Source organism: Urtica dioica, chromosome 9 (assembly GCF_054948205.1).
Source record: "Urtica dioica subsp. dioica isolate 48M chromosome 9, U.dioica_male_clone48M_v1_H2, whole genome shotgun sequence".
NCBI classification, from domain to species: Eukaryota; Viridiplantae; Streptophyta; class Magnoliopsida; order Rosales; family Urticaceae; genus Urtica; species Urtica dioica.
Window position 1 is genome coordinate 12,467,541 of NC_142764.1, and position 26,179 is coordinate 12,493,719.

The 26,179-nt window shown below is 38.0% G+C and overlaps 1 protein-coding gene across 1 annotated transcript; it reads left to right on the plus strand.

Annotated features, from left to right (window-relative positions):
* The first annotated feature begins 3,972 nt into the window (after positions 1-3,972).
* Positions 3,973-10,035, plus strand: LOC149385010 (subtilisin-like protease SBT2.2). The gene is made up of 10 exons (XM_089625849.1): positions 3,973-4,573; positions 5,213-5,366; positions 5,801-6,198; positions 6,315-6,410; positions 6,902-6,974; positions 7,110-7,392; positions 7,930-8,261; positions 8,349-8,616; positions 8,704-8,985; positions 9,422-10,035. Exons 1-10 carry the CDS (start codon positions 4,356-4,358, stop codon positions 9,838-9,840), a joined length of 2,523 nt encoding a protein of 840 aa, XP_089481975.1. The 5' UTR covers positions 3,973-4,355; the 3' UTR covers positions 9,841-10,035.
* Positions 10,036-26,179: the final 16,144 nt, after the last annotated feature.

The window sequence follows — 26,179 nt, forward strand, 5'->3', positions numbered from 1 at the left end:
TTGATTATTCACCTTATCATAATAACCGTGCTGAAAAATAATTAATTACGCTATCTTAAGCTAATCAATTTAATGGCTATTAAAACAATAATCTAGTTTTGTTTAAATAATTTAACCATGAGAGCATATGTGTCAAGCAACCAATATAAAGAGACGAGTTATTAGAAAACTTACGGGTTTCTCCTTAAGCTTTTTGAATCGGGATCTCCTCGAGCTCCTCATCTTCTTCTCGTCTCGTCTCAACCTCCCAGCGCCGTCTTCTACGATCAGCCCTCCGGGATGTCTCTGAAACTCTCGAGATCTCCTTTGTTTCGCCTTATGACACTTTAGTCTTCCGAAACGTAATCTACGGATGAACAAGAATACCGTGTGGACACACTCTGAATCTCACTACGACTCTGATTTATGATTTCTGATCGTACCGTGTTTATGAGAATGGAATCACGAAATTATGAGGGAGAGGGATAGAGTGAGAATTTCGTCCTAGGTGTGATGGGCGAAATTTTTGTCTATGCAAAAGTGTATATCTTGCTTCCTCTTAGACCCCTCTTTATAATGGTAGAAATGAGATATTCTAGGAAGAATCTAGAGATATTTAATTCGCTTTTATTCTTACCTATTTTGTAGTTAAGCATGAGCCATTGAATTTTGACTACAAATGCTATTTTTTCTCTCATCCATCAGATCATAATCTAGGATATTTATTTCTCTTCTTTTTCTCATATATTTAAGGAATCTAGATATTTGAGAATAATGAGGACAATATCTTATTTCCCTATTTAATGGAGAGAATATATCTACCATTATTATTCTCCTAGATATTAGAAAATTAATTATGAGAGAGAATAAATGACAATATCTTATTTCCTTATTTAATGGAGAGAGAATATCTCTACCATTATTATGCTCTCTCTTATTTAATTAGTTACCACAAATCTAGCAACTAATTAAAGAGAAAATATTGGGTAATTAATACCCATAGTAGGCGCCCAACATAGCTGCTATTGGGCCTAGGAATTTCAAATTTTACAGTGTCCAAGAGGTCCAACTTAAAATTCAATTAATTATTTACTTGATTCAACAATAAATAATTAATTCCACAATAAATATTTAATTAAAAAAATAGACAAATTTCCTAATGAACGCTGCTAAACAATTTACAACTGTGAGATTGTAATAATATTATTCATTATTACCAGAGAGTTCTTATTCGTCTTTATCAGAGCCGAATCGGGGACTATGGACCTAGTAATAGAAGCTTAACAAATCCGATGAAAAAGACGAAAAAATCCTTTATGTTTTTCCATCGATTCTTCTAATCTTAGTCAAATACTCCACTATGTAAGTCAAAATTGAACCCTCATTTGTACTAGAATTATATTTACTCATCGTGACGAGCCCAACTGATCTAGTCAGTTCGTGATCAAGATCCTGCAGGTTCAACCCGTATCGAGAAAGGTCAATTATTAAGTAATACTTTTCTTGACCAGTACCCTAAGCACCGTTGCTTCCCCAGTGAAAGATTCTTCCGAAAGTACATATTTCGGTAGTGCCGGCAATCTATCGGTTCTGGAATCAACCCTTAGGTGAGTGAACATTGAACTTCTTTTAGGTAGGTTGGATTCCGTATTTGTCAATCACTTCCCACTCGAATCATGTTCCGAAACTCCCAAGACATAATTTGTGATTAGCATGATAGTAGCCTTTTAACGAATGAGTCAAAGAGCGCGGTAACATGATCCAGTGTCCATGATCACTTCAGGATTTAAATCAAGTCTCACTATGACCATCATAGCGACCTTGGTTAGTGTGTCATAGCGGTACTTAAACGACACATCTATAACCAAAGCATGTTCGGGTCGTGCACTTACCGCAAGTGCAGAATGCTCGCACGTCGTGATTAACTTTCACTAGTGTTCCACATATATGACTTTAGATACAGCTATCTAGGCGTGTATCATTCATCGACCATGTTTTAGCTCACCGTCCGAACTCAGGTGCTTAACACGTGACTCAGTTTAATACGGAGGCTACAGATGATAGTTGCTATTGATTCTGATATTCAGAGCTCAACCCACTAATCATATGATGCTAATAAAGTAAACCATCATTATATTTAGTAATCATTTATGATTTATTCATTATCTCTCGTGGGCAAGAATTCCTAATAGTGAGTGTGCAGTGCGCGCCCAATTTTTGAAGCGTGCAGGGTGAATTCACGAGCGCACGCGAAGAGAAATCATCGGCGCACATGCGTGGCACGCCAAGACCTTCGCGTGTTGCGTTCTTCACTGCGCGATTCGCGGGTGAGTTTCGCTTCGTGGATGAGCATGATGGGCCTCTTTTGAGTGGGCCTTTGATGGGCTTTTTAGTGACCCGACCTGTTGGATCTTAAAGTTCGGAATTCAATGCAAGTTGTATATAATTTAATATTTTCGGGCTTTCTAAGAACGACCGTAAACACTAACTCAAGCTTAAAATCATTACCTTAGCGAACTAAAATCGATGAACTAACGAAGTCGCGCCCCTTGTTTTCCTTATAGTTTTCAAATCATTGTTAACCATCTTTTCTTATTCTATCTTTCAAAAATCAATTTAACTTGAAAAACCATTAAAAAAAAAACCCTCTCCCACTTTTACATTTTTATAACTTAAAAAGAAACGCTACTTAATTTACATTGAAAACTTCCAAGTTCCTCGTGGGTTCAATATCTGTTCTTTATACACGTCTACTACTTGATGACATATACGCTTGCGTTGTGAGGATTTTCTTTAAAACAAAAGATTCACCATCATGAACCGTGTAGTAATTGCACCGATAAATTCTTTTGAACTGATACGAAGAAAATAGAGATAATGATGTATATATGCGATTTGATGCTCTAGAATCAATTATTTAATAAGGAAAAGAACAAGTTAAAATTTTACATGTGAGATGAGTCGATATGTTAGAGATTAAAATATCATCAGACATGATAGGAGATTAAATAATAAAAAAAAAATAGAAATTAGTTTGTGGGGAGTTTTTTTTTTTTTTTTTTTTTTTTTTGAGTAAGTTTGTGGGGAAGTTTAAACAGCTCTGATACTATATAGAGAGAATATGAATGATGATGTTTTATTTTCATTGATGGTGCTATTTTTAAAATGCGTTATTTTTGTAATTTCGTCATCGAAGATTGCAGAAGAAATCGTATTAGACAAGCTTTAATGTGATTTTTTTACAAGTTGCCAAAATAATGTGTATATGCAAAATATAATAATTTTTAGGTGATTGTCAAAATTAATATGAAATTGATCTAACATTTGCACGTTGAAAAAAGAAAAGTACTTTCTCAAGCCTTGCCATGACTCATGAGTGCTTCATCATGCACCACCGTCCCACAAGACCACCACTTTGGTTACTTCTATCTGTCTTTCTTAGGTGTATGTATACTAATATATATAGACTACATATAATATATAATATACTATATATGTATACCTATAACATCACTACATCACGGGTGACCTTATAATATTGAAACGTTGGTAGGAAATGGACAACCAAGCTAGATAAGAGGACAAAAATGGAGGATTCTGACTCATCAAACCCCATTGGTAAAATTCACCGAACAACATATAGTTCTTGAAACTTGCAAGAAATACACCATATTAGTATTATGTAATCCAATTGTCCCGTTAAATTATTATGCAACAAAATAAGAGAGTGACATTCGATTACTGTCCAAAACAAAAAATTGTAGTAAAAAACAAAAGAAAACGGCTCAAATTTTTATCTTTTATAGACCATTTTTTTTTCTCTCGAATATAGACCAAGTTTTTTAGTCCAACTAAAATCAATTCTCGTTTTACTTTTTGTATTTTCCCACACTATATCAAAATAACGATAAAATGCACAACACCCAAGAGAAGGTTACAGATTCTCTATAACTACAACCACATAAAACACTTCCCTAGATTTCTATTAATACTTTCCTTTCATACTCGAGTCCTTCTTTGATATCTCTCTCTCTCTCTCTCTCTCTCTCTGCGAATGTGAAACAAGCAAAAGTGAACAAAAGGGTTTAACTTTTTATTTTTTTCCCCTCTCCCACCGAAAAGAAAGAAGAACCCTGCTTTCTAGGAAAAATCACTTGTAATGTGTGTGTGTTTTCTTCACTTTTCATTATCACCAAACTTAGCATTGTAGAGAAAGCTTCTCTGGGTTTTGTTCTTCTTTTGCATTTTTTCCTGCTCCACCAGCATTTCTCAGCAAATGCCAGATAAGGTGTTGCTGAAGAGCTGAGCTCAAAAGCAGTGCCTTTCTTCTCTCTCTCTCTCTCTCTCCGTTCCTTCTTCTTCGCTGAAATTCTAAGATGAAGAGTTTCTTTGGAGTGTGTTTAGTAGTTGTATTTTGCTTTGGGATGTTTATTGGGTCTCAGAGTGAAGAAGACACTGAGGACAACACGGGTATTTATATCGTCACTCTTAAAGAAGCGCGTGCCTCCAAACGTCACCCGCATCAGCAGAGAAGTGTCAATCACGATTCCTTAAATGAAGATTCGGAGAGATTGAGAGTTCATAAACCAATAAGGTGCGTTTCTTTCCTCTTCCTCGTTGCTGATACAGTTTTTACATTACAGGATTTCGTTTTTAATTATTTAAAAGGTCAACTTAGTGTTTATTATTTTTCCAAATTCGCAATTTCCATCCAACTCAAAATACTATAATCTTCGAGTCCAATGCTCTTTATTATTATTAGTTTTCTTTGTATATTTATTTATGAATTTCATTTCGAAATTCAGAATGACTTTTCCAACTTTACCGACATTATAATTGATTTGTGATATATTCTGTTCTGCATCTACATTGGAACGTTAAGAACATGGGGTCCTCTGGCTGTTGCCTTTTCTAGTGGGGTTTTGAGGGTTTGTCTTTTACAAACGGCTCTAAACCCATATTCATTAATTTTTTTTTAAATTTATTTATTTGTATAGTTGTATGTTCTCTGAGAATCTATTAGTTTATTTATAATAAATTAAGATCACATCTATTATTATGGGTCATGCCCGTTATTATCATGGAAAACTCTTTAAAATTAAAAACAGTGGATTGCGAGGTAATTTTTATTTTATTTTATTGAATTACTGGTACTCTTTAATTTTTTTTTATTAAATTACATGAAGTTATGCTTTGTTGATGATCTTTTGAGCTCGTTGTTGTGTGGTATCAGAAACATATCAAGATCGGATCGGAGGTACGGTTCTTACATTGCACGAGTCCACGATTCTTTGTTACGGAGGACATTGAGAGGAGAAACATATCTGAAACTGTACAGCTACCATTATTTGATCAATGGCTTCTCTGTGCTTGTCACTCCACAGCAGGTAAGCGAATCAGCATCACTTCTGTTCTATATTGAACTGAAAACAATAGCTTTTCCAGTGCTTAAAAATGTCAATTGCTGTACTATTTTCTCTTGGTACAAATAAAATAGAATAAAAAAGTTCAAGTCTTGTTAGAGAGGCAAGCAAAAATCAATTAGCCATAAGTCCTGGTAGATCATCGAAATGGTAAATTTAAAATCAAAGGAACAGATGTATTTTTGACGAATAAGATTTTTCGATTGATGAAACAAATTCAGAATCAGTGGATTGGAGTATGGCTTCCGATTTTAAATTCAGATTTCTGTTTATATCATGTCCGATTTCAGTTTCTTAAAAAAGAAAATCAATTAGCCTTTTAATAACCCGAATCAGAATAGAAGGCGAACTCACAGTTCATTTGTACGTTTTTTGTTTTTTTTTTATAAATATATCAGGCAGAGAAACTTTCACGGAGGAGAGAAGTGGGTAACGTGGTATTGGATTTCTCGGTTAGAACGGCGACCACACATACGCCTCAGTTTCTGGGTTTACCGAAAGGGGCTTGGGCCAAGCAAGGTGGATTTGGCAGTGCAGGGGAAGGAGTGGTGATTGGGTTCGTCGACACGGGCATCGACCCAAATCACCCGAGTTTTTCCGACAATACGTCTGATCGTCCGTATCCGGTTCCGCGACATTTCTCGGGCATCTGCGAGGTTACTCCGGATTTCCCGTCCGGTTCTTGCAATCGCAAGCTTGTCGGGGCTCGTCATTTTGCCGCATCGGCTATCACCCGCGGAATTTTCAACTCTTCTCAGGATTATGCTTCACCATTCGATGGTGATGGTCATGGAACGTAAGTGTTTGTGTCTCTACATCCTTAAACTTTTATGTTTCGGGTCTCTTCTAAAATGCTTTATGGTTGATAATATATGCATGATCTAAGACACAGATTCCTATTTTTGTGTCCAGGCACACATCGTCTGTTGCTGCTGGAAATCATGGAGTCCCGGTTATAGTTTCAGGGCATAGATTTGGAAATGCTAGTGGGATGGCTCCTCGATCACAGTAAATATCTACTTCTTTTCTCTACTATGGTTTGTCGATGTTTTTTCTTGTTCTTGCTGTTGTTGGAACCAATATTTGAAATACCGTTTACCGACAATTACCATTGGTCGTTTCACCATTTTTGTTTTTGTTTTTGTCTCTAAATACCTGAAGGAATACTGCCAGAAATCTGGAAATTGCGTAATCAGGGTAGGAAGGAAAAAGAAAATATAAGAGGGATCAAAATCAAAGAAACAGTCACGGTGGACCAAACTGAAGGAAAAAAAAAGAAAGTAAAATAACCTATAAAATTTTGAACGATATTCCCAAGAAAATTGGTAGTTTCTCCAATTTAGTTTGTTGGTAGTGAGTGTATGCGTAATCAAACAAATGGTATTTCCTCTGTTGGTATTGGCATTTTAAACCTTGGCTAAACCTCTCGTAACTATAGTTTGGTTCGAGAATTACATGTTTTCAGGATTCTCTGCTAACTGGTACAATTTCATTTCCAGCATCGCGGTGTACAAGGCATTGTACAAGAGCTTTGGAGGGTTCGCTGCTGATGTTGTAGCTGCAATAGACCAGGTATACACAGTTAAATCAAAACTTGCACAACTAGACTAACTACTCTCTACAATGTCCACTCTAATAACGTTTCGTTGGGAGTTCATAAAGTCAAAACTAAGTTTGAATTTGGTTCGTCATTATGCATATTCTCAGGCTGCTCAAGACGGGGTCGACATAATAAGCCTGTCAATCACTCCAAACAGGCGTCCTCCGGGGGTCGCTACTTTTTTCAATCCTATAGATATGGCGTTGCTATCAGCCGTAAAGGCTGGTATATTTGTAGTCCAAGCAGCAGGGAATACTGGGCCTTCCCCGAAGAGCATGTCCTCCTTTAGCCCTTGGATCTTCACAGTCGGAGCTGCTTCGCATGACAGAAGCTACAGCAACTCAATACAACTTGGTAACAGTGTTACCATTCAAGGAGTTGGTCTTGCACGTAAGTCTCCTTTTTACTTCTGATCTCCGTGTACTTCAGTTCGTTTTTTTTTTCAATTGGCTGAAGAGTGGTTGAATTAATATATAATTAAATTTTATGCGAATAATTGGTATCGGTTTTGCTTTGAAAAAATTGTACGATTAACACTTCATGTGCAGCTCTGTTCTCTTTTTGTCAATATTAGAATTCGTATCCATATATTTCATTGTATTAGTTGTAGCTACTTGGTAACAGTAGTACTGAGTTACTCTTCTCGCCATTGACCATTCAAAATGCAGGCTTGCGTAATCTTTAGCTTAGATTTAGTCCAAAAGAATCCACACATTGATAAATTAATGTAGTCACCTTTCTACAATTAGTTATGTTGCTACTTGTCGAATCATTTCTTGCTTTTGTTCTTATTAAGGAATGATTGTGATTCACTACTTATTCAAATCATGCTAATGCCAGTGCCAATCCTGTACTAGTTCCGCATTATCGGTGCACCGTTTACTAATTCAGATAGTAATCTAACAACATGTGTTCTTTTTCAATCAGCGGGAACAATGAATGATACGATGTACACGCTAGTTTCCGCTGTTCATGCGTTGAACAACCGCACAAAGCTTTCCGATGATATATACGTCGGTGAATGCCAGGACTCTTGTAGCTTCGACGAAGATATTGTCAGAGGCAACCTTTTAATCTGTAGCTATTCGATCCGATTCGTCCTCGGAATCTCCACAATCAAGCAGTCTTTGGAAACAGCAAAAAACCTAAGCGCAGCCGGTCTTGTTTTTTACATGGATCCTTTTGTAATTGGTTTTCAGCTTAATCCAGTTCCAATGAATATGCCGGGTATTATTATTCCGTCTCCGGAAGATTCAAAGGTAAATGATTCTCTATTTATTTTCTGGTCTGAATCATACTTTCTTCATCTGGAAATCCAATTTTTTTTTTTTCTTCTTTGGTTCCAGGTCTTACTCAAGTATTACAATTCCTCTTTGGTGAGAGATAGTACGAAAAAAGTGGTCAAGTTTGGGGCCGTTGCAAGTATTTGTGGAGGACTAAGGCCAAACTTTAGTACTTCCGCCCCGAAGATTATGTACTACTCTGCGAGAGGACCAGATCCGGAAGATAACTCTCTCGACGATGCTGACGTAATGAAACCGAACTTAGTCGCGCCTGGAAGCTTTGTCTGGGCTGCTTGGAGTTCTGCTGGAAGCGACTCGATTGAATTCCTCGGTAAGAGTCCATTTTTCTTGTAATAAGTTTCGTAAACGTCAAAGTCAAACTTACGGTTACGGATGTAAAACATAACAATCGGTACAGGCGAGAGCTTTGCTATGATGTCTGGTACGAGCATGGCCGCGCCTCACATCGCGGGTCTTGCAGCGCTGATAAAGCAAAAGTTCCCGAGTTTCAGTCCTTCAGCTATTGGGTCTGCACTTTCCACGACAGCCTCCGTGTACGACAAGAGTGGTGGGCCCATAATGGCCCAACGTGCTTATTCCAACCCAGACGTGAACCAGTCTCCCGCGACGCCTTTCGACATGGGTAGTGGCTTTGTCAACGCAACCTCCGCGCTCGACCCGGGCCTCATCTTCGATGCCAGTAAGTTTTCAACTTTCTCCCCGAATATCTCATACAGTGTTCTTAAATCTTGCAGTACTTTGTTTCTGGTTCTTTTGTAGTACATCTGAATTTAGCTGGATCAACTCGGTTTAATTTCAATTCTTTTAAAGAACCTGATTTTACAATAATTTTTAGAAACTAAACTAAATGTGAACCCTGATGACCCACCCTAACGATCTTTTTTTTACTAAAACGTGACTAGTGTTGAAATTCTTAATATTTTGACTGTGGATAATCTTATAGCTTGATACTAATACTTATCTTTTGAATGAATTAACCTTCTGAACATGATTGCACCCTTTTTTTTTTGTTTTTTTTTTTTTTTTGTTTTGTGAAACTGAATGAGAAAATAAGTTGGCAGTTTCCGTACGTGTCATTGCGACGGCATGTCTCATATAGTATTGCTTCATTGTAGGTTACGGCGACTACATGTCATTTCTATGCGGCATCAACGGATCCGCTCCGGTGGTTAGGAACTACACCGGCCAAAACTGCGGGATTTACGCTTCTACCCTCACCGGTCCTGACCTGAACCTACCCTCGATCACGGTTGCGAAACTCAACACGACGAGGACCATTCTGAGAACGGTGACCAGCGTTGCCGACAATGCGACTTATAATGTGGGGTGGAGCCCGCCTTTCGGGGTCTCGGTCAAAGTCTCTCCGACGCGCTTTTACATTGGCAGCGGACAGAAACAAATCCTCACTGTGGTCTTGAATGCCACACTTAACCACTCCGTGGGGAGTTTCGGAAGGATTGGCCTTTTCGGAACTAACGGGCACGTTCTCAACATCCCATTAGCAGTCGTTATGAAGACCGTATATAATGCCTGATTACTCTCTAAGTGTAGTTTAAATATATCTTATCCTTTTTGTTTTGTGTTCATTTCTCTGATTTCTTTGGCTAATTATTTCATTCGTTGCCTGTTGTAAAGTTTTCAACCGTGTATATTTTTGAGCTTCTGCTTGTATTTTAGACGGAGTTAATAATATTAAAACCAGGTTAATGCCATTTTTTTCTTTCTGTTTCCCAAAGCCTGCCAAGTTCTATTGCATTACCACCCATTATTCACGCGGCTTGAACCAAAACTGTTGATGACTGTATTAACAGGTTTGTGATACCAGATGATGGGATCCCTTTCTCAGCCTTGATACCATTATTAAACGGGAGATTTCACAAACACCTCATCTGAAGATAGTAATGCTTAGTATGGTTACATTTTTCAAACCTTTAATAAATATAAAAAAAAAATTCAGATGATTTTATGCTTATTTCAAATGAAACTGCAATCAAGCTACATGAAACAGTAAGCAGTACAAAAAGAGAGTCAAATATAACTGTAATCAACCAGGAAAACACTGTAGAAAGATATTATAGCATAAAAATCTATATGATGTATTTGAGAGAGTAAATTTGAGAAGAAGTTGGTGGAGGTAGTTCTCACATTATTTAATGATGTGCGGGCCCCAATCACTTTGACCAATGCCAGGCATGCAAGGAAAGTGACAGGCCCGATACGTTAGTGTCATTTCAGTAACTTGTAAGATGGAGAGGGTTATATGCGACATTTATAAATTTTGTTATTTGCTTTACTGGGTGTGATGAAGTGGGTGTTATATTGGTGGGTCTAATATAAAGGAATATTCATTAGGCTTTGTACTGGTTTTCGGGTGGGTTAAAAGTGACTTATGACAATTTCGTGTTCGTGTCGTAATCGTGTCGTGTTAATAGTGTTTACATAAATAATTACTAGAACTAAATCCGATCATTTATTAATCGTGTTTGATATCTAGATCCAAATCCGACCGTTTTTTTTACAGATCCATAACCGTTTAAATTAAACCGTTTAATAGTCGTGTTAAATGAGTATTTAACCGTGTTTAGACATTCGGACTCAATTAATTGCGATATAATTATCAAAAGCATAATATTCATAAGATTAGAATTGTCCTCTTTCTTTTTGCACTAACTTCCGATACGTTAAGACTGAGTCACGTAGCTAACTAATACTTCTGTTTTTCCTTTATTCTTTTCTTATTTTTTCACACAAAAAAATTGGCAAATTAAAAAAAAAATAGAGGTAATAAGTCATTTTACTATAATTGAAATCAAATAAAATTGAATACAATACGTTATTATGAGCCTATAGTTACTGTGATAGTCAAATTTAAAGTGTGATTGTTCGATATGAATTGAATTAAATTGAATATAATACGTTATTATGAGATGATAGTTATTGTGATTGTGAATTGTAATGGTTCGATATGAATTGTATTGATTGAAATAAAACAAAATTAAATATGATACGTTATTATGAGACTATAGTTATTGTGACTGTCAATTTTGAAATGTGATTTTTCAATATAAATTGAATTGAAATCCAATAAAATTAAATATGATACGTTATTATGAGACGATAGTTATTGTGATTGTGAATTGAAATTGTTCGATATAAATTGAATTGAATTGAAATAAAATAAAATTGAATATGATACGTTATTATGATATAATAGTTATTGTGATTGTCAATTTTAACTTGTGATTTTTCAATATGAATTGAAATTCAATAAAATTGAATATGATACATTATTATGAAACTATAGTTATTGTGATTGTTCGATATGAATTGAATTAAAATTGAAATAAAATAAAATTGAATTTAATACGTTATTATGATACCATAGTAATTTTGATTGCTCGATATGAATTGTGATTCTTATTGCTCCAGTTAAGTAAATTGGTATACTATTGACTATATATTATCATACGTGAATTGATATTTATACGAATATACTTTATTTTATTATATCATATTTTCTAATATCAATTTTATGTTTATAATTATAATTTTATGTTTATAGTTATAAATTTATAATTTTACATATATAATATTAATCGTGTTTAAATGGATCGTAATCGTGTTATTACTCGTAATCGTGTTAATTGGATCATATTCGTGCGGATCGTAATCGTGTTTCGTGTCGACCATTTAATAATCGTGTTAATCGGCTTTTTATCGTGTTACCGTAATCGTGTCGTTTTGAACCATTATTTAATCGTGTTAGCGTGTTTGATCCAATTAAGAACCGACCCATTTATTAAGATCCACATCCGCTTTTAATCGTGTCGTAACCGTTTCGTGTTTCGTGTCCGAACCAAATTGCCACCCCTAGTTAAAAGCGTTTGTTGCTCTCTTAAGGGAAAAGTACTAATCCTTTCCGTCGGCTTGGAGTAGTTCTTTTGTACTCGTACAGTAGTACCATGAGGACTACAAAAAGGACCAACAGTGGAGCCAAGTTTTGTAGGTTGAGTTGCAGGGGAAGTCACAACAACAGTAAAAGGGACCGAGCCAAGGGGGAAGCTAATTTGTGAATTTTTTTAAGGTAAAATGAAAAAAGAATTTTTTTTAAAATGAGCAAAAAATGTAAACATAAAACATTTGAAGAATGGCTTCAGCCTCCCCTCCCCTAGACCCAAGCTGGCTACGTCCATGCATAAGAAGATGTAAGAGACGCATATTCTCTAGTGACAAAAGATAGGTCAATTAGTTGTGGTAACTACATATGTATAAAAATTGAGATCGAATCTCTCTTGCGAACTATTGGAGATTCGAATATGGGTCCTCTGAGTATATTACTATTAGAGTTTTATCATTATTGGTTTTATATTATACATCCCTTATTAACCAATTACAATTGAAATTTGAAACCTAGCCAACTAAACAGATTAACCAAAATTCGATTTTAGATGATATTAGAAGTGTTTCAATTTTGAGTTTTTAAAGTTTAGTTTAGTTCTAAATTTTGGCAAAACTAAATCAAACCAATCTGTTTTATCACCTGTAGTGATAGCAAAATATATTAGTGCTAAGAGAAACAAATCGTGCCTAATAGAATACATAACATGTCATTGGCTAGGACTCATGAGTCTGCTCAAGAGGAAGTCGCTGAAGACAACGTGGTCTAGAGTTGGTTAGGTACGGCCAAATCAGTTAGGTGTTAGGAATCTGTTAAACTAAATTGTTTGACTCTTATGTATTTAAACATACAATGTAATTTATGAATCAAAATTCGATGAAACAGTAATTGTTAGACATTTTTTCTCTCAAGCACACAAACACAAGATTCTCTCAAATTCTTTGACTTTATCTTGGTATCGGACCCATCAATAACGGCGGACGCAGCTTTGCATTCGACATTATTTCAAGTCAACAACCTCCTGAGGCCAATGGTCACTCCCAGTTTGCATCAATGCTCAACTCTGTGATCTCCATGAGATTACTTAATCTCAATATTTCGATGACACAATTATGAGACATGCGAATTCAAAATTTGAGATCTGAGAGAGGATCAACGCATCCTCAACTGGGTTCTATCATTCATGTAAACAATGATTCTGCGTTCTCTAACTTGTGTTAGGGATGTGGAATGAATTGGACAAGATGTTTGGGATTCGATCTCTAGCAAGAATAATGCATCAGACAATGAAGAAAGCTAACCTATCGATTTATGACTTCTTCCTTAAGATGGAATCAATAAATGATGATCTTTATCTAGACAGAAGTCAAATCTAAGAGGAAAGACTTAATTCTTGCGATTCTGATGGGCTTGCCATCTTAGTTTGAAGCCCCGGTAGCTGTGGTCAATAACAAGCTACGAGGACATGATCTTGAAGATCAAGGATCCAACCTGACGGTCCAAGAAGTCATGGAAACGACATTGGCTCAAGAGAATCTCATTGGCCATACGAATGAAATCCCTAAATTCGATGTTGTTCACAGTGCAATGGTAAACTACACCAATACACGAGGAATAGGCAATTACTTGTCCCGGAGTTCGAGGCAACAACTCATACTCAACCTACCAAATTTGTGGCAAGCAAGGCCATATAGCCATGACGTCATGGCATATATTGGACGTGTCATTTCAGTCACTAGTTACGTCACCAACTCACGGAGGCAATCGAGCATCAACTCCACCTAAGTTTGCGTTCTTTAAAGATCTAGAGATTGTGTTTGATTATCATGGTCTGTTGACTATGGAACGATAAATCACTTGAATTTTAGGCTCGGGAATCCCCATGTCAATGCTGTGTACAGAGGAAGGGTGGTTGAAAATGGTAAATGTGTTCCTATCTGTTGTCGCAGTTTTTCGGACAACTATTTAGGAGCCAAAGACGGTTAGACCCAAGGCCGGACCAAGTGGTCTCGTCTTGACTCGAGCGTGTCGGACTCGGTATCCCAAGTCGTCCCTTAGCTGTGGATGTCCCTTGAGTTCGTCAGAGTACCTGAAAAGGAGTAGAGAATACGTGAACTACAAAGGGGAAACAGGGGGGGTGCCCCTGTTTACCTCTCCGACGCTCAACATTAGTGGGATTGAGGTTGAGTATAGAGGTTTTAGGGGTGTTTAGAGGCCAAAGCTTGAGAGAAACGAGCGAGGTACGAGTTCGGCAGCGTTTCGGTGCTCAAGAATGGATTACCTGGACCAAAGGGGGGTGCCTTGGTATTTATAGGCGACCAAGGGGCATTTTGGGCATCCCCTTGGCCAAAGGCCGCCTCTGACCCGGCCATGGCCGGCTCTGACTCGGCCGTGGAGGCCATGGCCGGCCCTGACTCGGCCATGGCCGGCTCTGACTCGGCCATGGAGGCCATGGCCGGCTCTGACTCGGCCATGGCCGGCTCTGACTCGGCCGTGGAGGCCATGGCCGGCTCTGACTCGGCCGTGAAGGCCATGGCCGGCTCTGACTCGGCCATGGCCGGCTCTGACTCGGCCATGGAGGCCATGGCCGGCTCTGACTCGGCCATGGCCGGCTCTGACTCGGCCGTGGAGGCCATGGCCGGCTCTGGAGAGCCGGCTATGGAGGAGGGCCGGCCTTGGAGTGCCGGCCTTGGAGGAGGGCCGGCCTTGGAGCGCCGACCTTGGAGGAGGGCCGGCCTTGGAGCGCCGGCCTTGGAGCGCCGGCCTTGGAGGAGGGCCGGCCTTGGAGCGCCGGCCTTGGAGGAGGGCCGGCCTTGGAGCGCCGGCCTTGGAGGAGGGCCGACTGAGCATATGGCCGGCCATTGGCCGGCTGACCTTTGGGCCGGCGACGGGCCGGCCAAGCATATGGCCGGCCGCTGGCCGGCTGAGCATATGGCCGGCCGCCGGCCGGCTGACCCTTGGCCCGGCCATTGGTTTGGGCCGCCCAAAGGCCGAGGCAAGGTTTCGCCGCTCAAGGCCTTGCACCGGTCGCATGGGTCGAGGTGACGCCTTAGTCTCTGTCGGTCCGAGACGGACCGACAACACTATCAATCATATTGATGATGCTACTTTGAAAAACAAATACAACTCCAAACAATGCAAATTCATGATTGTATTGTATGTATCAGACACTAAAAATAGCCTTATTTGTTGTTAAGCTCATATTGATGTATACGTTGAGTTTCAATATGATCATTGTGTTGCCGAGGACAAGATAGCACAAGGAAAGTTCTCCATCAAGTCAAGCTTGAAGATGCACTATACCTACATTCAGAGGAAGCTGTTGCTACAAGATCGGAGGAAATGAAGGTCTAGTTCGCTGAGAAGAAAATCACTGATGAGTCATTCTCTCACCTTTCCAAAACTAGTCAAAATAATTTTTTAATCTTTCGTTGTTGTAGTCGTCAACCCGAGTCTTTCATTGTTGTAATAAGTCCAAGTCTTCAATTTCTTGAAGTCTAGTGAAGTTCTTTCCCTATTTCTTTGTGTATTAGGATGTCAGAGATATGGTCATTATGGCACAGACGCCATTTCCATGCTTTAAGTAAAAATGTTTAAGTGTTTTGAGTCTTTGTAATTTCCCTTGTACATTAAAGTTGAATCCTGATTTTTGTAACTCATGCCAATATGACAAAAGCTATGCTAGACCATTTTCATTGTCTCAAACCAAAAGCACTCAACCCTTACAACTTTACACACTGATTTGTCGAGGCCATCACCTTTACCTTCATCATATTGATTAAGATAATACATATATATTTTAGATGAGTGCACATACTTTACATAACTAATCTTAACAATGAATTTTCATTGAAATAACTTGGTTGACTCCACTATTTTCTAGGGATTGAAGCATATCCTAGATCAAGTATATAGCTGACTTGCTCGCTCGTTTAAACATGATTGGTGAAAATCCATGCTCTTCACATGCTTCTCTAAATCAAGTCATGTCCAAGTTCGTTACGGTAAACTTATGTCCACTCCTTACATGTATCAGAGTGTCATAGAGGCATTGCAATAACTCACAATCACTTGACCAAATATCTGCTTCATGGTGAACAAACTCAGCTAGTTTCTTTAATCTTCAACTAAAGTCCATATTGGCTGGCATGCAAGTGAGTCATTTGATATATTAAAGGCTCCATCTCCCATATGGAATCACGTTCAAACCAATAACTCTCGCCAGCTTTGCCAAGGCGTTGTCTAAGCTAGTAACCTCCGATGACCAAAGTTGCTCGCTCAAGAACGGAGGTTGAATACCGTGCACTCGCTCATGGTGCTGCCAAAATTATCTAGATTCGTTCTCTCCTAACTAAACTCAACATTCCGATCATTGCTCTGTCGGTTGTCTGGTGTGCTAACATTGGCATTGTCGCCCTCGTTGTGAAACTGGTTCACCATGCCCAGAAAAAACACATCAAAATAGATCTTCATATCGTTTGTAACATGGTTCTCCGTTGTGAGCTCGCAACAAGATACGTTCCCACTGTCGAATAGATTATTGCCGTGTTCATTAAGTCTATCTCCTAGTTTTAAAGCTTTGATCCAAGTTTCACGTGGGCAATCCCCGTTTCACTTGGAGGGTGATGTGTTGGGAAGTAATATGGTATCAGACGAACAATCACTCTGATACTAATTGATGGGAAGTCACAAGCTGGTATCAAACGCTAACAATCCCTCTGTTACCAATTGTTGGGAAAATATGTTGGTGGATATCGGACACAAACGATCGCTCTGATGCCATTTGATGAATAAATTACTTCTCTATGGTTAATTACGGTTCTCATGTATTGAACACGAACAATCGTTTCAATACTTGTTATTGGGTAACCAATCTCTTAATCCTTACAATATGTTTACTACTGCGGAATAGAAGAATGCACGAACAATCGCTAATATTTAACGTAAACAATAATTACCAAGATACTCAAAATTATTCAATAACAACAGATCTAATATTTAAGACAAGCACAATCAACACAAGCCATAAGAGGATTTAGTTATACATACCTTTCGGCTCAGCTACAGATTCTCCACGTTCCTAGCTTTTGGATCTCGTTACTTATCGGGTTCATCGGTGGCTCCTTGCTCTTTGGATCTTCGGATTTCCAAGCTCTCGGACTCCTCGGTGACTCCTTGATTTTTGGATCTTCGGATCTCCAAACTTTTGGACTCCTCAGCGACTCACTACAACAAATTCACATTTTTAGTGCGGAAGGGTATTAGGTGCTAAATGTCGCATCTAAATGTCGCACTTAAGCACACAGATACTCTTCCAGATGACTAAAAATTTCACTAATATTTAGTGGTATTCGGTGCGACATTATCGCACCATATATTAAAGCATCGCACCTAAAATTTTTAGGTGCGACGAAAGTCTCACCCAATACTTTTAGGTGCGACAGCTGTCCCACCTAATGGTTTTAAAATTTAAAACGGTCAGGAAAATCCCCCCGAATTTTTTTGGTTGTGTGATTTCATATTCGGTGCGACATGTCGCACCGAATATGGGTATTAGGTGCGGCATTGTCGCACCCAATAGTTTTAGGGTATTATAAATACCTGAGCCTCCTTCCTCGTTCGGGCGTTCAAATCTCTTTCTGCATCTCTCCCTCTCTCTCAATCTCACTCTCTCTCTCCGACGCCTCCACTCGGCCTATCTCCGGCGACTTGCGTCCTTTCCGCCGTGAACCTCGCCGTCCTCCAAGGTACGCCTCTCTAGATCTCTCTCTCTCTCTCTCTCAGTCAGTCTCACTCTGTCTCTCTCCGACTAGGTCCGTCCCACCGCCCGCGACCAACTCCGCCCCGCCGCCCGTGACCAGCACCCCTCCCTCGGCTCAGCCCCGGCCCTTCCTCGGCCCATCCTCGGCCTTCCCTCGGCTCAGCCCCGGCCCGCCATCTCCTCGGCCCTCCCTCGGCTTAGCCCAGGCCCGCCCTCGGCCCAGCCCCGGCCCGCTGCCGCCCAAACAGCTCCCGTCCCCGGCCCTCCCTCCAATGTATTAATCCTTACCATATGTTCCGCCAGATCAAAGACTGAGAAAACTTGAGCTTTCAATTACATTTATTTCCTTCCACTCCTACCGGGTCACCTACCCCCGAACCATGCAGTGGTATTTTTTTTTCTTCTTTTTTTTTTTTTTTTTTTTTTTTTTATAATAATTTTACTTTATTGAAACATAATATCGTCATCGAGGAGATTATAAGGATAACGAACAGAGGCACAAACACAGATCTTCGAGAACTAAACGAAAAACATCATGTAATAAAACAAAATCAACATCATAGTACTTTTATTCATAGAAATTCTAATACAGTAATACTGCCATGTAATAAAACAAAATCAACATCATAGTTTATTATTGTAAACTAATAAACTATAGTACGTGGTACGTATTCTATAAGGTACAACACGTTACACACTTATGGTGGAGTAGGGAGGTTTGGGAATGGGAAGTTGGGAAACGTAGGGAGTCCTCCAACGGGATTATTAGGATCAAACATGGGAATGTCGGGCATCGGAGTCGGAAACGAGAACGCTGGAATCTGCGGAAACGGAATTCCTGGGATCCCCGGAATATTAGTGAAAGGCGGTATGGTCTTCGTCTCTGCAACCTCCTTCCCAATATCAGCCCTGGAAGGAGTAGGAGAAATAATACTAGGATCTACTACTGCTGTTGATACCATGTCTCCTTGTTTGAGCTGCCGAGCGTTGGCCACGGGACGAGGCACGAGGTTAATGAGCAGAATCAGGCTCACAAGGAGCTTCAAGCTAAACAAGTTCAACGCCATACTTTAAAATGAGTTTTGAGATGTTTGTATGTGTACTGAAGAAGAAGATGAAAGAAGAGAGCTAGTTACTTGGATGAGTAGGTTAGAGCAATGCTTGGGGTTGTGTTGAGTTTTATATTGGGAGAGATGAGAGGAGGACTTTATTACTGGAAGAATCATTTGTTGTCTCTTGAGATCGCTAAGTTAACCTATTCTTAGATAAATTTGTCTATAATTTGTTATTTTATTGAAAAATAGTTATCTATCACTAGCGGGAAACAACCATATCATATTGCTAATACAAATTCAATACAAATACTCAAATAATCAACGAACACTATGTTGTTAACTAAAAACTTGTATGGCTAGTGTGTGACACGAAATCACCAAGAGGGTTATTAAAAATTTTAATATTCACGGATTCAATTAGTTAGTTAGTACAATTCTTCTACTATTGTTCTATTTGTTATTTGATCTATATAATCGTTCATCATCTTATTATTATTATTATTATTATTATTATTATTATTATTATTATTTGTTTCGAAGCCCTCAAATCAAGGCACACCATAAAATACATTATCACAACGAACACTTGTTAGCGGGGGAGGAAACATGCTGCTGAACACTACTGTTTAAATGAAATACGTAGTATTGACAAAACAAGTTTTTTTCTCTGACAGGTTTTATGGCATCTATCGCTTTTGAATTGCTGGGTTTAGTCATAAAATGTGTTGTTTACTTTCATTAATGCATTATTTTTCAAACAGGGATGTTCTTTTGTAGAGCGTAAAAGAGTGTTAACTGTAAACACATTTTTCTTTCGATTTGAGTTTTTAGTGAGAATCTATAACAGTAAAGTAGACGTAACTTTCGCATTAAAAGTGAATCACTATAAATTTGTGTATTAGTTTTGTTCTTTGTAAATTTTATTTTTTAATTTTAGATCGGATTTGTGTGTCGAATCATAACTGAGTAAGTAACCACATCATAGATCTGGATACATTGACAAACATAATTACAATTTACAAACTTCAGACTTATCAAATTAAAGTGGAAATTAATGGGTTTGTGCTTGTGCTATCAAAAGAGTACAATTAGAACTTACTAATAATAATTTTTCAAAAAAATAAAAATAAATAAGAAATAATTAACAAATAAGAAAGCCAAATAAATCGATAGTAGTAAATAGCTTTTTTTGCTATAAATAGTATTCTTGATAACCGGTGTCTTAATTTTTTTAAAATTTAATAATTTCGGCACCATAGTTTTGCTATATTGTTGAAGTGAAGTTTCCTATAAATAGTATTCTTGATAGCCGGTGTCTTAATCTTTTCAAAAGTTAATAATTTCGACACCATAGTTTTGCAGGAATATTTATTACAGCAACAATCAATACGTTCATTAAAATCTATCGTGGCTCCATCTTGTCTATCAGTAATGGCTGAGTTTGGATATTGATGAATGTGCCAGGCATTTAAGAAACGATATGCATGAATACTAAATATAAGATATGGTATGAATAGGACTACAAACTAAAAAAAAAAATATTAGATGAATATAAATATAAATATAATTTTAAGCTAAAACTGTAAAAATAAATTGGTAAAATTTGAAGTACAAATTATAATTTTCAAAAGTTTAGGTTCGTATGCCCCCATGGTCCTAACCTGAGGTCTGTCCATCGGACGGAGAGAGAGAGAGAGAGAGAGAGTTGTTGAAACAACAATCTCAACAAAAGTATAGCTATAACGATGAAAATGTGTCGAGAACAATAAAAATGTGTCGAGAACAATAAAAATTTAGGGTGAATTCTTTCTATAACAGACAAATCAAATTACGGAGAGACAATGTAAATACAATGTGAGTGTGGATGTTGGTGATAGGTAAGAAGCATAACGAGTGTGAATGAGCTTCGGTTGAATAGGTAATTCATTGTATTTACACTCGTTATCATACTTGATGTTGGTGATAGGTAAGAAGCATAACGAGTGTAAATACAATAGTGTCTGATATACAATACTTGATTCGAGTTTATTTTCTCTACTATACTTTGAGTAGGTAATTCATTCATTTTGTTGTTCTTTTTTGTTTCTGGAAAAAGAGGATAAAATTTCGAAATGTCTTTCAACTAGATAAAGAGACTTCGAGCATAAAAGGCCGATACTAGGGAAAAATTGACAGTATCCTGTCGTCATCCTCGCAGCCATTCGAGTCTTCTTCCACGCCACAATCTCCGACCTCTCAGTCAGTGGATGTGATGTAAGTTCTTGAGGTTGTTGTGGCTGTGCTGGTTACAGAAGCTGAGAAGACGCCTGCTCCTGTTGGCACTCGAGGGCCAAGGAAGATGAAAAAAATTCCACTAACAGTTTCGGCGGTCAATGCGCTCTGTTATAAGAAGGCAAAGTCGTTAAAACGGGGCTTCAATGGTGGTGATCCATGGTGCATCGGGTTCCTGGCTCCGCAAGTTGTCCTTGAAGGACCATTACATGTGGTTGGCTACCATCATGTTTTTGGTGAGGCGAAAGTCGATTTTGGATATAGTGCAAGTTTTAAGCAATTGGTGAATATGGGCTCACTAAGAGATCTATATGATTAAATTTCTCGTAAAAAATAAATTTGGCCAATTGTTTATAATCATATTTGTTGAGTCGATTTCTCGTCTCAACAATCTACACAAATGTTATCTAGATGTGGTTTCGTATATTTATTTTTGAGAGAGAAGGGTCTCAGAATCCGATTATGAAGATTAGATCGGGATCTGAAAGAAACTAATAAATGATATAATTGTTCGGAATTCTTGCCCACGAGAAGATACTTATGTAAATTCTCGTTGAAATTATTAATAAAACAAAGTTTGACATTTATTATCTATTGAATTGAAAGCGTTATTTCTTATTTAATGAGATTTATTAAACATTCATTATTCTATAGCCTCCGTATCTAACTGAGTCACGTGCTGGGCACCTGAGTTCGGGCGGTGTGCTAAAACATGATCGATGACTGATATACGCCTGGAAAACTATATCTAAAGTCATATATGTGGAACACATAGGTGAATGCTGATCACTATGTGGGAGCATTCTACACTTGTGATAAGTGTACGACCTGGACAGGTCTTGGTGTAGATGTGTCGTTTAAGGACCGTTACGACACACTAACTGAGGCCACTATGATGGTCACAGTGAGACTTGATCTAAATCCTGAAGTGATAATGGACACTGGGTTATGTTACTGAGCTCTTTGACTCATTCGCTAAAAGGTTATTCATGCTAATCACAGCTTATGTCTTGGGAGTTTTCTCAGAGCATAATTCGAGTGGGAAATGATTTACAGATACAGAATCCAGCCTTCCTGAAAAAAGGTTAATGTTCTCTCACCTAAGGGTTGATTTCAGAATCGATAGATTGCGCACACTTTCGAAGTAAGTAACGTTCGAAAGAATCTTTCACTGGGGAAGCAACAATGCTTAGGGCTGATATGTATCAAGAGAAGTATAACGGAAAAATTGACTTCTCTTGACACGGGTTGAACCTGGAGGATCTTGATCACGAACTGACTATATCAGTGGACACTCGTCACGATGAGTAAATATAATTCTAGTATAAAGGAGAGTTCAGTCTTGACTTACAAGGTGGAGTATTTGACCAAGATTAGACGAATCGATGGACAAAAGAGAAAGGACTATTTCGTCTTTTTCATCGGATTTGTTAAGCTCCTATTACTAGGTCCATAGTCCCCGATTCGGCTCTGATAAAGGCGGATAAGAACTTTCGTATAATAATGTTTATCATTATTAATCTCACTTGCTGTAATTGTGATTGACATCATTAATTCTGGAAAACGGGTATTCGCAGAATTAAATAAATATTTATGGTATTGTTTATTTATTGTTTGATCAAGTAAATAAACAATTATTAATTATTTGTTTATTGTTGGACCAAGTAAATAAATGATTAATTGAGTTTTAAGCAATTGAGCCTTGCACACATGGAAAAATCGAATTGGGAATTTCGGCATAAGGACTTGCGCAAATCCCCTTGGCCGTGTGCCTCCAAATCCGATTTTTTCAATATTGGTATTTACCAATATTTTCTCTTTAGTTGTTTAAATAAAGGAGAGAGAGAAATATAAGATATTGTCTTATATTTTCTCCTTATTTAAAGGAAAGTATTTAGGAGAATATTTAGGAGAATAATATATTCTCCTTTATTATCTCACTAAATAAATTATTCTCTATTTAAATAAAATAATAATATCCCATAGATATTGATCTGATGGATGAGAGAAAAAGTAGGATTCACTAGATGAGATCCAATGGCCTAGATTTAATCCACTAGTGTGAACACAATAAAAAGAAATAAAATATTCTGGAAGATTCCATGAATATCTCATTTTTACTATTATAAATAGGGGTTCATGAGAAGACAAAAATAAGCAATTATTTTAAGCAAATTTTGAGAGAAATTTCGTGCAACCTAGCCTCCTCTTGGCCGTGCACTTCTGCCTCCCCTCCCCTCGGAAATTCGTTTCCATTCTTAGTAAAATAAGAGAGAGATCTCGAGACACCTAGTTTCGTGATCTAGTGAGATAAAGACTGTGCCCACTCATCTTTCTTATTCGTCTCGGAGATTACGTTTCGGAAGACTAAGGTGTCATCACATCGAGTCCTTGAAGAAGGAGTTCTTTGTTGGATCGTGTGGAAGCTTGTACGTTCAAGACGAAGATGGATTGTGAAAGCTTTCAGTTCGTGAACCGAAAATCAATGTAAGTACTTGTTTACTCTTGTTTCGGTTGCTTGACTTATATGCTCTCTTATATTTTTTAATTAACGTAAATCTAGATCTTGTCATATAATCATTGAATTAATTAGCTTATGATTAGCGTAATTAATTATTTTTTTCCACATTTATATGGTTATATGGGGAATCATCCCCGACAAGTGGTATCAGAGCTAGTCGATTTACTTAATTAATTGATTCGTTCATGTGATTAAATTTAACATGGTTTGAATGAATTTATATTTTGATATGAAGTTCATGCAATTCAATATATGATTATGTGAATTGTGATTTGTGGTTGATCGTAGATTTTTTTATTCTCGCTTTTCTAGATTTTTTGTACACCCGAAATTCAAAGGGTATAGGTTTTTTGTAAATCTTTTATTATTATTATTATTGTTGTAATCCGACGAGCGACGTTCATGATCACGATGATCGGTGAGAGATGAGACGGACATACAACGAAGAAGCATGACGGACGAAGAAAGCCTTAACGACTACGCCAAAAGAAAACTTGTCACAAAATTTTTGTGACAAGTTTCGGCCATCCTCTTCTTGCAAGGCCGCGTCCTCGTGGCGGCGGCGGTCCGATGCAGCCTCAAGTCTAAACTTGACCTAGGTCAAGATTAGAGGATTCGTCTGGGCCTCAGCCCGGAAACCCTAGTGGGCCCACGGGCCCACTCATAAAAAAAAACTTAGAAAAATTAAATAATTTGATATTGATTTATTTTTCTATAGGACATAAGAATGGGCCTAATTGAATCCATGGGTCAATATGATTGAGCTCATCTTGATTTATTTATAAAGAGTCAATTAGGATACGATCAACACAAATCAAACCATGCTTGCTATGCTTATTTATTTAATTGCTTTGCCATGCTTGTATGCTATAACTTAGATCGTGTATCGTATGTTTATGGTTGTCATGGGCTTTCATTCATTAAAATTGTCTAATTGGATTATGATAGTTAAATAATGAATGAGTTGAACGGATCAGAGAGCTTTGTCACCAAGCCGATAAGAGGTTAAGCTGAGAGGTATTTAAGAAGACCTAGTGTCTCACCTTCTCTACTGGGAGCTTTTCCGTGAAGGAATACTATTAGGATATTCAAGACTAGAATGTCACAATTTCCTAATGACTAAGCTATATCGAAACTTATTGTTTTAAGGGTAGCTTAGAATCACTCGAGCTTTTAATATGATTTAGTAAACACGAGTGTATCACCTAGATTAAAGTTAATGCTAGGAAATTAAAATACTAAAAGTATATTGAGTCTTAGGCCTCCAACATTGACACAACACCGTGAGGATGAAAGATCCCCTCGTGACCGGCGGTTTTTTAAACATGGTGGTCAGTTCCATTCGGAAGGGCTTTTCTGATTCCAATACCAAGGTTGTGTCTCTGACGATAGGTGGGAGGGTTGATCCATGCGTGTAATAGTTACACTAGTGCGTATGGGCTAGATTTCTTTCACTGAAATGTTGGGTCGACTCATGCATGAACCAACCGGTGGTTGCTCATGTGGCCAACGATTCCTATTAAAATGGTAGTTAGTGAGCATAGTTATGAAGGTACATGTACTGTGATTGTTCACTAATCTGAGATGGTTCTCATTTTCACTAGGTGCACTCTGTTACGTCACCAGAGTGAAACGGACTGTGACTATTAGTCGAATTACCTTGGAATATAAAAAACTGGGTCTTTTAATATCTTTAGTATTTTTCCCCGTGCTTATGCATTATGTTTTTTTATTTCCTAAATTTATATGATGAATGTTTTTTCTTTTCATTAGTAATTTATGTACTTGTATTTTATTAATTTCAGCATGACTTCGAATTATGATCTCTTGAAGTATATTATGGATAACAAAATGAAGTCTGGTGAATGCGCAGTTCTCTATACGAGAAACATGTCGGATTGGATGAACCTAGCTGCCTTTAAGGGCACAAAGATTGATGAGGCAACTCGGGTTGAAATCATTCTGAATTCACTCGCCGATGAATACGCCGATTTTGTCATTTACTTTCGTGGTTTTGGCCCGGATTATAAAATGACGAAGTTTCAAAGCGAACTTCTTTCTTGGCGTGATGGTTTGGTAGAGTATGCTTACCATCAGGTGCAACCGAGTTTGGCACCACAGCCTTGTCCACCTTCACCAGAAGATTTACCATTAGAGAATGTTCTCGTAATGGAAAGGCCATCACTTATAGTGATTCCTGATGATGATGACATCAGCCCTGAGTCGTGTGAAGGTAATGTACCGTTCACTCACTTACATGTATTAGAAGCATTATATGCTGGAGATTCTCTCTCGTCCTGGATAATTGATTCGGGGACAACTAATCATGTTTGTACAACCTTACAGATGTTTGACTCGTGGGAGGAA

What these genes read in the sequence shown, in the direction of transcription:
- LOC149385010 (XM_089625849.1), top strand. Translation starts at nt 4,356, where the DNA reads ATGAAGAGTTTCTTTGGAGTGTGTTTAGTAGTTGTATTTTGCTTTGGG. An exon ending in GGGATGGCTCCTCGATCACA is followed by an intron (nt 6,411 to 6,901) that starts GTAAATATCTAC and finishes TTTCATTTCCAG; the next exon opens with CATCGCGGTGTACAAGGCAT. An exon ending in TTGTAGCTGCAATAGACCAG is followed by an intron (nt 6,975 to 7,109) that starts GTATACACAGTT and finishes GCATATTCTCAG; the next exon opens with GCTGCTCAAGACGGGGTCGA.